The sequence below is a fragment of the Nesoenas mayeri genome (genome assembly GCF_963082525.1).
Source record: "Nesoenas mayeri genome assembly, chromosome: 1".
In the NCBI taxonomy this organism is placed as follows: domain Eukaryota; kingdom Metazoa; phylum Chordata; class Aves; order Columbiformes; family Columbidae; genus Nesoenas; species Nesoenas mayeri.
In genome coordinates, this window is record NC_137541.1 from 112,215,321 (window position 1) to 112,228,622 (window position 13,302).

Here is a 13,302-nt window from a genome sequence, read left to right on the forward strand (position 1 = left end):
ATATATTTCTGCAGCATTAGAAGTCCTTTAATTTTATCAGTCGAAATATGTTTATGACTTAAACAGAGTTCATCAAAAGGATCATGTACTTAGCAGTACAGAAGAGATGACTAGAGTAAGTAAAGCTTTACATTGCAGGGCTTCCCCTGCTCTACATTTGTCTGCAAGCAATTTGTATTTGTATGGTTTAGAAAAAACACAATGCAAAAATTACAGCTGCAGTTATAAGTATACCTACTTTTCTGCCAGGGACAAGTAAGATGCAAACACTGCTGCATTACTTTCATATACAGCAGTTTATCACATTAGGTTCCACCTTAGCCACAGCCACACAAGGCCAAACCAGATCTTACATGTTTCTATTCCACTCCTGAATCTTGCCATCAACAGAAGGTATTCCCAGACAACCACAACTTTGAAAAATGAAACATGACTTTGAAAAAAGAACAGCCACCTGACTTGGAAACAGAGAAGCAAAATGAAACCTTTGGACAGTGACAGCAAAAATATTTCTTTTTTTTTTTTATTATTTTTTTATTTTTACCTTTAGATTCCTAGCTAATGCTTGTTCCTTAGGTTGGAAGAATGAGTCACTGTTCGCTAAAATCTCCTCCAATAAATGTATGTTATTTATGTAGCCATTATCAGTAATCATACCATTAGCCACTTTCATTGTTCCCTGCACGCATACAGTCACAGGTTGCACAGACAAGGAAGAATAGTTAGTGGAAACACACCCATAAACATAGCTGAAGAATAATAAAGCCTTTGCACATAAAAGATAGGACAAAAATGTAAGTAGTGGAGTCTTCCACCCTTTCAAAATAAAACATGAAGAATTAAAGCCTATGCTCCATGTATACTACTAAAAAGAATTTTCATACTACAAAAATAAAATACATAGACTTTTAGAAACTCTTCACCATACCTGAAGCATGCACTGAGATACCACCCCTTCAGGTATCTCAGGGAAACGTTGTCGGAGATCATGGAGTACCTGCACGTCGAGTTGTTGACTGCCCTGCGCCATGCCAGATTGATGATGTTCCAGATTACCAAAAAATGGAAGTCAACAGGCCTTCCAATGATTATGGTCTTCTGAGGCTTCTGGCATTTTCTGTAAAAAAAGAAAACACAATCAATTATCTTTTAAGCCATCACAGCTTTTCCTTCTTCCTCAGCTGCATGTGTAGAAGAATTGCTATATTACATTTTTAGAACTAGATATCAAGAGAGACAATGGCTTAAACACAAGAATTAGAATTATCATGTCTCAAACTCTAATATTAAAACATTAACGTATCATAGGTATGTATGTCTACATGACATTTTGCTAGTTCAGACCACATAGGTGTAACCTGCATAAAACTGAACTGTTATGTATTTACTCCCAGTGAAATTCTGAAGAATTTGTAGAAAAGTCTGAAGTTATCACAAAGCATTTGTGTCGTCGTTATTTACAACATTCTAGAAATAACAGGCTGGAAAACTAAGTAACACAAATACCCAAAAATACTCCTCTAATAAAAGGGCTTCAACTCTTTCCTCTTTACATCACTACAAATCCAAGAAGTTGGAAGCCATTTTTGTGAAATGCAACAAGAGTTAAACAGAATTTAAATAGTCCTTTTTAGGATTACGATAAGCATCTATTTAAGAATTTTGAAAAGCACCTGTTATATTCATAATAACATGATTACTGACTAAAAACCCACTTTCTATTTCAGGATTTCTGTATTCAGCAAAGATTCTACCTGAACTTCAGTACCCAAGAACTACTAGGAGGCAAATACAGTCTGAGTCAACAAATGCTTTTCTCACTTGTGGTTCATGATCATGATCAGTAATCAAAAGGTAGCTGAAGTCTAAGTAAAGATTCACAATGACTTTGCATGAAGATGGTATCTGACATAGCCCCTGTAACACATCTATTATTGCTAAGCTTTGAAAGCCTTTCCAACATTACTACTCAGTTGACTTCCTAACAGCAGAGAATGTAGTGATGTGTTAAAAAAAAGAAAGGAAAGTCAGATACCAGTAGAGCTGGTGTTCAAGTAACGTGCTAGCTACTCAAAACCTCAAGTTAATATCATGGTTATCTCAAGCTCAGTGCAATTGTGGGTGGCACATAGTATAGCTATTCCAGTCAGCTTTTCACTTGTTAGCTCAACTTCTAATAGCAGTCTAAAGCAGTATAATAGATTAACACAAATATATGTATGCCTTTATGCACAAATAAATTCCAACAGTTTGTTTTTTTCACCTCTTTCTAAATAGTACTTCTTCCCTTTCTCTGAAAAGGGATGAAACAATAACCACTACCACCACGAAAAGTTAAGTCCACTCCACTATCTGGCTACCTTGTATTAATATGTGGACAGCTCTTAACTGACATCAGCATTCATTAAGTAACACATATGCTTACCAGAAGGGTTGCTCTCTGTCATATCTGATATACTCTAGTATCCAGTGCTACATCTGTCACATCATACTCTTTCTCAATACAAATGAGTCAAGTTTAAAGAACAGTGAGATATGTGAATTAAGTTGTGATTTAAGAAATACAATAAACTTACATCACAATCACAGTGCACATCTGTCCACTGCACTAATGCTGCAGACCCCTATTATTTTAAAAGGAAATGAGTTACTACTAACTGCAAGAGCCAGCTGAAACTCTGTATCTACACTCACAGTATCTTTAATAAAACTTATTTTCTGTAAATGACAAGCAAATGCCATACTCTGGAAGACAGACTACCACAAGAATTCTCGAAGAAAACCTGACAGCAATCAAGCATGTGTTTCCAGAGAACTCTCCTTTGCCCAGGAGACGGGATGAAGTGCAGTAATGGAAAAGTACCCTACCAGAATAAATTGCAGTTAAAACACCTGTGGAATAACAATAACAGCACCTGAAATAGAAGATAATTTTAAGAATTTCATTTGCATGAGCAAGAGCCTTTGCATGACTTCTCTCTTCAAATGAAAATGCAATTTTAACATGGGTGAGCAGACTGGGGATTCATCATCAACACATAAAATGTTTTTCTACAACACTTTCAAAATAATGCAAACTAATAATTTCTTTGGTGTTTTTTTTATCACTTCCTGAATACGTCTGGTGAGTAGAGGTGTAACACTCGAAGTAATTGGCAGTTAAGGGCCACCTATAATTTTATCACAGAATTTTCTTCTTAACACAAATAATGGAAAACAAATTTCCATTCTTGTTTTGAGGAGTTGAAGCCTCTATCCTTTACAGTTACACAGATAGCCTTGAAAATTCTACAGAAAACCCCAAATAATTGTCTTGAGAAGCATGGACACACACTCATTCAGAATTCCTTGGATTCCATGGCTACACTACTGTAGAAATTTTTCAGCCAATACCTCAAAATTCACTGCCGCCACATCTAAGAGCCCATCATTTTGTCCTATTTCTTCTGCTTGACTTGCCTACAACTGACTGCACATTTGCCACTCTAAGCAGGCACAAACTGTCCGGAATACAATACTTGCTTCCCGTGTTGCTCCACAGCACCAGGCAGGTGGAGAAGCAAGCTGTTGAGAGAGACAAGAGTTTACTTCACAGTGCAGACTACATAGCCACTTCGACAACAAGACGTCCTGCTGAGCCATAAGAGACTAGTAACACAATTCCTCAAAGCTGCTTTCTTTAGCAGCATGCGCAGGCTAAGGGACATGCAGAGGTGCACTACACTACCAGCCTTACAATTACTGAAAGTTCCCAGAGCAGAACACAGCAAAATCCAACCCAAAGTCACAGTGAAAGCAAGCCACTTCATCTGTAACTTTAAAAAATGCATTTATACCCAAACTTGAGTTGAAAAGTATTTCATGAGGCTGGAACAAATTAACATGGCTACATACACAGCCGTTCTAACAGCGAAACCAAAGGATATTGTTGTAGAATTGGTCCCACTGTGTTAACACACAGAGAAGACCTCAAGAGCCACTAGTGAATCTTGGGGATTATGCAAAGCATGACTCAAGTTCTAAATAAGTACACTAATCAGTTTTTCACACCTTTCACATGTCCAAAGTATATGTCCAGGGAAACAGTATCTTAAATTTAATCTTCTTTCCTTAATCCATTTGTGTACTTTGCAAGTTAAAAAAATAGCTAACAGTTTCACCAATCAACTGATGTCTCTTTTCTGAAAAAATGAATTAAAACCACTAAATTACTATAGTCTTGATACTCTCCACAGATGTGTTCAGATAGATGAAGAAGGAAATCCATTTTACTACTGTTATTTTTGAAGCACTAACTCACCTAAAATGAAGATACATGGATCATCAGTAATGAGATGCAATTGAAAAATAAGTTAGGTCAATACATACTGCCTGGAAGTTTATAAATTACGTACTGGTGTGCACTAATGCAATTACAATATATGCAGCAACTAAAATAATTCCTGAGTGAATTTCCAGAAAACACGTTACCTGTAAGACAGTTTCTCAGGTTTCACCAATTTAAAGTTCATTAAGAGCTTTATAATAACAGTTTGGCCTTGAAGGATAAGAGGAAAAAAAAACAACAAGAAAAACCACAATGATAAACAGATCTGTTTATAAAAGCAACACCTCAAAGACATCCTGCTTCCCTATGTTTTACCGAAATTCTTTCATATTAAAAGATTATTTAAATCTTTAGATTGCAAGGATGATAAAACACAGATGGATTTAAGTACAGCCAGGTAAAGAACCTCAGTCTTTCCTCTGAATACTACACAAATATAATTCTTAAATTTCATCATCCTGACTTTTAATCAAATGCATGCTGACACCTACAGATAAAAAGTGGATTTATTCAATGGAATTCACATGAACTCAACCCAATATGTGTAAATTAATCTATTTTTTTCCTTCTTGTTCACCTCTGTTTGATCAAAGTGTTGAAGATAAATTTTGGCCTTCAGATTCTCAAATGCAGTAGAAATTTTTTTTTTACTTAAGCACTCATAAGGCAATTCCTTCTAATGCTTACACTTGACTGACAGGCTTTTAGCCAAGAGGTACAGAAGGATTTAGGGAAAACTAGCAAAGCTGGATGCTCTATTCTGTCTAAACATTGCAGGAACTGGAGTAGGAAGATACCATGAAAGTTAGGAGGAAAAAGCAGTAAAACAATATCAGCTTCTTAATGTGGAATTTTCAGAACAGGAAAAAAAATTAATATTAACATAAATCAGTAAACTAAAAGAAAAATGAACATATATAATATCTTCACCAAGCAAGAATGACTTTGACTTTAGAGACATTTAAACTCATTTGCAGTAAATATAAAGTAGCAAATCCAATAAAAAGTTACACAATCCAATCTCATTTCAGTAATTCCTAATTATTATATGTTTAATTATCATTTACCAAAACCAACAACTCATTCTTGTTTATATTTGTCACCAGCATTTAGGCATAAATCTTCTGAGTAACACTGATAGCAATGCTACTCAGAACTTTATTCCTGTTTTGAGCCAAACAGAATAGCAATAACAGTCTGAATAAACCAACTAAACAGAAACTTTCCTTATTTCTCTGGTAGTGAATAGAGGGAGAACTGCGAAGAGTGAGGACATGAACCAAGGCAACAGAAATAGGTTAAAAAAAAATCTAAAATTTAGTTTCATTGATTTAGAACAGTAAAAAAAATTTACTTTCATCAAAAATGGCAGGGTAAATAAAAATGAGATCATGTACGAAAGAAAAATATGATTGACCTGGTTTTGTTAAAAACAAGACCAGGTCTCTTTTAGCAATTTTTCCTTTCAGTTAAGTTCTTCTAGGTGTCTGTACTTTCCTGAGTTTTTGCCTGCGTATTTTTCCTTGGATGCTGTACTTGGTGCTCATAAGAAGACCAATGGAATGCTGAAGAAGCTCGTGTTTAGATTTATTACTGTGGTAGCCAAGAAAGACTGATAAGTTTTCCCACGTTCCATCGTGAGAGGGGTGTGTTTGAGGAGAGGTGGACAGAACAGGTGACTAAAACTGACCAACGGAGTATTCCATCCCATAATCGTCATAACCCCTATAGAAGAGCGTGATCACCAGGGTCAAGCTCTCTTTGACCATGGCCGGCATCTAGAGAGGACCTTGTCTGTCTGCCTGAGATCTGGAAGGCCTCAGGCCCTGCATCCCTGAAATCCAGTTTCTGGTTTGCTGTGAAGCCCCACCTGTGACTTCCGGATACCAGCCTTACAGCTACTGGAGCCACGTCAGCTCCCAGCTCTGCCACTGCTGGAGTGACGCCAACTCCATATCAGGCATTCAGGATTGGTTTGTATATTTTGTATATATCCTCTATTTATCAGTAGCATTAGTAAAACCCTTTAAACCCTTCCAACTTGAAGTCCAAGTCTCCCTTCCTCCTTATCTTCCTAACATCTTTCCAACCTAAAGGAAGGGGTGGTGGGAGGTAAGGGGGTAACAGAGAGCATCTGCTACAGTTTATTGTCGCCTTGCTTTAAACCTTGACAATGATATTCTTTAAATGAAGAACAATAATTAAAGCTTAACACTCATTTGTATCACTGTACTAACACATCATTTTGTTTTTAAAGCCATGCTAGACTAATGGGCTGTACAACCTAAGTTCTGAACCTGAGTGACATTTTAAATCTTTTGTTTTAAATTTTTTCATTAAATGGAAAGAAGCTGTGAGCACATATTATGAATCTATACTCCTTATTGAGGTAATTTCAATCCATAAGACATTCCTCTCAGTTTGGTCATGTTGCCAGTTTTGTCATTGCATATTTCCTACTTATTTTGCTGAAGTTGGTCTCAAGAATAAGTTATTCCATCTTTTTGAAATAAATAAATAAATAGATATTCTGTTCTAGTCTGAAAAGCTTTTTAGAAGAACACAGACCATTCATGCTCAAAGCACAATAAAACTAGCATTAATAGACTTGCTCTACAAAGTAATGTTACTAAAATATACAGCAAACTTCAAGAACACAGAGTGCTTAGGAAATAGAAGTTTTGTATCTATCACAACTTTTTAATATAGCATTGAAAAAATTAGTTGCTTATTAATAACATATATTAGGACATGCATTTTTCATGGCTACTTATTTCCAGATTCCTAAATTCGATATGTCTTATAGTATGGAAAGAATCCTATCAAAAAGTCATGCAGGTACTGAACTACAGTGTTCTCCTTTACCAGGCACAGTGTATAACAGATTCTCCAAATAATCTATTATTTTCCCAACTGTGAAAATTATTTCATTGTACTAATGTAACACAAATATTTAAGCTGCATTTAAATGATAGTCTATTTACTAGAAGTATCTTTATTAAATCCTATGGCTCAAGAAAGACTGTGAAAACATTCCACCTCTCAAAAAAGTAAAATATCACCTGCTTCACTACTCAAATTCAGCAACCAGTCCAAAATGTTATTTAGGAACGAACAAACAAAAGAACAACAAACTTGAGCAAGTTAAGTCCCTAAAAACTGTCTTACTGGTAAAGGATTTCAAAGTTTTTATTTACATATACACACAAAGTGAAAACTGTTCAGTGAATTACACATCTGTTACAGTTTCTTGAATGAAGTTACCCTATAAAAAAGGACTGCTTTGAGAGCAGATGCCAGTTCAGCTTCTAGAATACATGTGGGCAAACTTCCACCGCCTCTAGAGTCATCTAGAGATTTGGCTACAGTCCTCCAAGGATGCCAAGGTTTACTGCATATAAGGCAGAATGGAAAAAGCAGTGAGATCAGTCGTAGTGAGTTACAACTCAAACACAACTGAACAGCTTTCTCCACCTTTCTTCGCACTCCAGTAAACTCAGCTGAACTCAACCTGCTAAACCAATTTAAAAAACAAAACAAACAAAAACCACACAAACAAAAAACCCCTCAAGCAAGCAAACAAACAACAAAACCACCAAACACTTTTTGCTAGTTTAATAAGCTTCCTCTGCAAAATGCATGGCCCACTGAGGGCCACATCACTGTGGAAAGGAAGAAGAAAGGTAAAAAGGGAAAAGGGATATAGGACCAGAAATAACACCTCTCTCTTTTCAACACAGATAAGCCAACTGATCAGGTAAAACTGTAACAAAAACACACCTTCATCTGAAGCAGACTTAAAACAATAGAACCAAAGCTGTTCTTGTGTGAACAGCACTAAATCATGACTGAGATTCTGCCAAGTGCTGTCAGTTCTGGAGTTAGAGAACATGACTGAGGCACTGTAAAGAAGCTAATTGTTAGCTGAGTTCACAAGGTACACCACCAGCAAGAGATCTGAACTGAAACTTCAAACTCCACATCACTTCCTCACAGTCCTTGCAACACACTTCTCTACAAAAATTCTTTCTGATAGCTATGACGGATCAACTGATTACAGGCAGCCAGCTCTTTATCACTGATATGATTATACCTTCTACATCTCCGTTGACGTATTGATTACATGCTTCTAAAGGTTAGAATACCCTCCATACGCTGCATATCAATAGTAAAACATGAGAAGACAAGAAGGGAATTAGCTCAGGCGACATATTTAGAAAGCACTTTATTAGGCAAGGTATCCTTCGTTTTTTTACCTAACGTCAGGGTTTTAAAAAATAAACATGATTTTGGCCAAAGTCTACATCACTACCTGATCACATTGCAATTCCACTTCAGGATTTCAATACTCAAGCAGAAGTTAAGGTGTGTAATTACTGTGATGCTTCCTATGATGACTGCAAACATACAGCAGAAAAGCTGTTAAACAGCAACACTTTCGTAAATAAGCTTGTATAAAACTACAAAATGTGAAGATGATTCAAATTGAGTTGCTTCATACAAAGACTTAACTAAGCAAAAACATCCCATCTCATACATACCTACTATTTAATAGGCATCTGCACCCAATTATAGCCTTGTAAACATGCCTGGCATGTGACCTGGCTGCAGCTGCCATCACGTAATCTCACCTCTAATACTTGAGCAGCCTCTGGAACCACTGTTGGCTTAAATTCAAAGATGCTTGGAGCAGAATATTAAACTGACTGCAAATGGTTTAAAGTCATCATGCTATACCGATACTGGGAATAATAGAGAACAATTTTGTACACTACGTTTCCATTTATTTAACCATTCAAACAAAAATTAACCACCCCATCACACAAGTGTCAGAACACTCACATCAATCCAGCTAAGACTTTTGGCTCTTGCAGCAAAGGTAGGCAAATACTTTCATGGTAATGTGACACCTTGAAAAAGATTTGCTAGATGGAAGATCTTAAAAATCTCAGAATTACAAGAAACTAAACTGTTATAACAGCACCAAGATAGCAATTTTTCCTCACAATCATGTTCATATAGCTATGAACAACACTCCCACCTTACAAATCACCATAAGCATTTGTTACAGAAGCTTTTTTATTTACAGGTTGGTACATCCCACAGTTTTGGGACTATACTGTTTCACAGAGTAGGACAGACACATACAATACAATTTAAATATATTTTGTCAGTTCATACAGACATATTAAGTTCAATTAGAAAAACAAAAGCAGTCACAGAATCACAAAATGTTAGGGGTTGGAAGGGATCTCGAAAGATCATCTAGTCCAATGCCCCTGCCAAAGCAGAAACACCTAGGTGGGGTTACACAGGAAGGCGTCCAGGCAGGTTTTGAATGTCTCCGGAGAAGGAGATAAAGTTGAGCAGTCAATAAAGTTGAGCTCAGCATGCTTCCATCACTGTTTTGAATGACTGTCTAACTCATTAAATACACAACTGCATGCTTTGGCAAGCAGTCTTATAAGGAACATTCATTCCCTTGCATAAAAGAAGGTCAACAGATTCATAGAGCTCCTGGATGGTAGCAAGGCAAATGAAGCACAATAAGGAAGTATATAGCAAAATAAAACTAAAAATAAAGCCGACAAGCTATCACTGTTGACCAATTGGTCTCTTATTTTATGCTAAAGATATACAAACTCACATGACAATTCTTGGTTTGATACTTCTGTCAATTTAGTCATAAAATAGCTACACAAATGTGCCATCTGACGGCCTAGAAAAGCTTGGAGTATTGAAAGGGAATACAATTCATTAAAGCCAGCATGATAAGAATACTATTATCTCATATTGATGAAATGGGAGTATAAAGAAATGAAGACATTCCTCCTTTTTTCAGATTCTATAAGTGAGTGATATTGTGATACAATGTGATGCGTCTTCATCACACAAAAGGAATATGCAATTCTGAGGCAAGAGAAACCTGGATGGAGTATATCCATTCTCAGCACAGCAGTAGCTCTGCCTAGAAATAGGACTCAAACATAATAAGGTTTCATCTGTGGTCTGTGGGCAAGCATGTTAATGATACAGGCTGTTACTAAGAATGAAAAATCATAATCAATCACTGTTCCCTCTTAGGCATGTATTTTGTATTTCCTTGTGTGCTTTGGCATTTGCTTTGATTTTTCTCCCTTTCATTACAATCTGCCATCCTTGTGAGCCATCCATATCTAAATGGACTAGTGTTAACTATTCACTGTATGTCCTCTTCTATGATAGAAGACATTTAAAAAAAAAAAAAAAAAAAAGGTCAGGGGAACAATATAAACACCTTAGCGTTTACATGGATTTAACCAAAACATCAGGTACTGAGACACCAAGTTGCTAGGTGCAAAAGTAATAAAAAGTATTGCTCTACAGTGAACTAACATTTTTCAAAGCAAGTTGCACATTATTCTATGGCCTTGGTCATGATTAAATTTCTGTCCTTCAAGGTAGGACTAGCATCTGACCATAAGAGACCTTATTGATTCCTTATTTATTCTATTTCCATAGAAGCAAAAGTAGTGAAAATAATCTCTACCCTATACACCGGTAAAATCTCCATGAAACAGAATTTACTTTCAACAGCTACATGGTACAGGAGATATTAAAAATTGAATGATAAAGAGAAGACAACTTAACTGGAACAATGATACACATTTTAGCAAGTAGGTCAGAGGTTCTTGGCCAGTAATGTCTCTATCAAGTAGATCATAGAATGGTTTGGGTTGGAAGCGCCCTTTAAAGATCATCTAGTTCCAGCGCCCCTGCCATGGGTAGATACACCTTCCACTAGACCAGGTTGCTCAAAGCCCCATCCAGCCTGACCCTTGAATGATGAGGCATTCACTTCTCTGAGTCGCCTGTTCCAGTGTCTCATCACCTCTACTATAAGAAATTTTCTTCATTTTGCCCAGTCTAAACCTACTCCTTTCAGTTTAAAACCATTGCCTCTTGTCCTGTCACTACAGGCCTTGGTAAAAAGTCTCCCTCTGTCTTACAAGCCCTTTTTGTATATTGAAAGGCTGCATCAGACACTAGTGAATCTTTTATTAGGAATTTATACTTCTCTCACTCCAAGACAGAACTAGAAGCAGCTCTTGCTACATAACAAAGTTAGAAGAGAAGTAAGTTTTCAAGGCAGTGAGATAGTTCAGGAATCATGCTACTATGCAACAAGTACTAATTTCTGGAAGAGTTCTGAAGAATATTAAGTGAAAGTAAAAATTGTAAGCACAAGTGAGTTTGTATGCCTGACAGATAACCTTGAGTATGACATTACTATCGAAAGCTATGTGGTGATGAACTAGCTTTCTTACCAGGACATATGATCTACAATCACTGACTGTTTGTGAAATACAGGCTGCGGCTGGAAAAAACCTGCAGTGAACCAGCACACTATCAGATTTCCTAATTCATAAATTCTAACTGTTGGCCCTGCTACAGGCAGTTTGATAATGATACAAAATTTTTTGACTGTTACATCCTACTTTGGGAATCAAAATGACCCAGAAAGGAAACAAGAAAACATGAAATTGAGTATATACTATAAAGCATGGGAGAAAATCTACTGCAAATCCATGGATCATAAAGTCCAGCATTTTTTTTAAAGTACAGTCGGTTATTCACATTTCCAGATTTAACATTTACTAGAATCTGTGGCTTAAACTAGAAGGAAACTTAGCTAACAAACTTCAAAAATACTGAACTATTGTTTAATACAGAAATTGTTCCAGAAAGTGAACCTCCTTTTCAGAAGTGTGAGATAAACATTTGTTGAAAAAGAAATGTCTCTAAGTGTTGCTATGGAGGGAGATTTACTTGGAGGTCACCAATTCAAATCTCAACCAGCTCAATAGGAACTTAACGCTGTTCCAGCCTAAGAGATGTTTGATAGCTCCTACACGAGGTGATTCTCAGCATTAGTTCCTGCTCCTACATCACAAATTCATTGCTATGCTTTGAACTTGCTTGCAAGACATTCAGAACAGGCTTTGTTCCAAGATATATTTATTTACACTGGTCAAAAAACGAGTCCTTCCACAAGAGCCTTCCACAAAATGAAACACTGTACGTAATTTTGCAGGAGAGCACAGCAGTAATTATTCACTAAAGCCAGAAGTTTCAAAAAGTCTGAAAACAACAGTCGTGATTGAAAAAAGAACAAAACATGAATCAAATTGTCCTTGGGCTTACCACACAGAACTTGTAAAATTTCAGAGTTAACTACACTCACAAATCACCTGTTATACATTCAAATGGCTATTCACATAATTAGCATAAACACCCCCCTCACTTTTTTTCAACTTCTCACTTTGATTTGGGCTTCTCCCCCTTAAAAAGATTTCCTCTAAATAAACTAATTGCTATCAATAAATCTGAAAGACACTATTGCCCATTTGCAGAGTAAAACCAACATAATTACATTAGTTGTCTGAGCCTGCTGACACTTCCATAAAAGGCACACTGCTACACTAGGGGCATTCAGGTTTACAGCATTTGAATTTTTAACCAGTTATTTGATTTACTTGGGTGGCTCAGCAAACAATTTCACAGTGAAGTAAAAGTTTGGCCATCCCCTCAGAGTCAGCTGAATCTGTGTAAAACTACAGAATTTAAATTCACTCTTTTTAGTCAGTCATGCCATGAATTAGCAATGGAATGAGTGATTTAACAAAAACTTTGAAAAATAAGATTTAATTGCTTATGCTACCAAAGAAAACTTGAGCTATTTGAATTAAGCCATTCTTAAGGCAGAAGAAAGACAAAAAAGTTCTATATCAAGTGTATAAACATCAGGTTTCCTGCTTCTGAAATATCGCTGACAGACTTCTGTGATGGCTAACAGTAATAGCATTGTAAACAACAGTTAAAAATAACCAGAGTAGTACAATTTCTCTGTTAAGTCTCTCAGGAGCATATATCTGACAAACCTTGAAAATACTCTGTATTGAGTACTCTGACTGAATCAAATATTTCTGTTTTGT

General features: G+C 36.3%; 1 protein-coding gene across 3 annotated transcripts in view; it reads right to left on the reverse strand.

Moving 5' to 3' along the window:
• Nucleotides 1–13,302, reverse strand: part of TAB3 (TGF-beta activated kinase 1 (MAP3K7) binding protein 3) — a 49,210-nt gene that overhangs the window by 19,695 nt on the left and 16,213 nt on the right. For all 3 annotated transcript variants that reach the window (XM_080341102.1, XM_080341101.1, XM_080341100.1), the window contains exon 2: nucleotides 929–1,117. In XM_080341102.1, coding sequence (XP_080197228.1) covers nucleotides 929–1,030 — 102 coding nt within the window. In that variant the 5' untranslated portion in view covers nucleotides 1,031–1,117. The remainder of the gene's footprint in view (nucleotides 1–928; nucleotides 1,118–13,302) is intronic.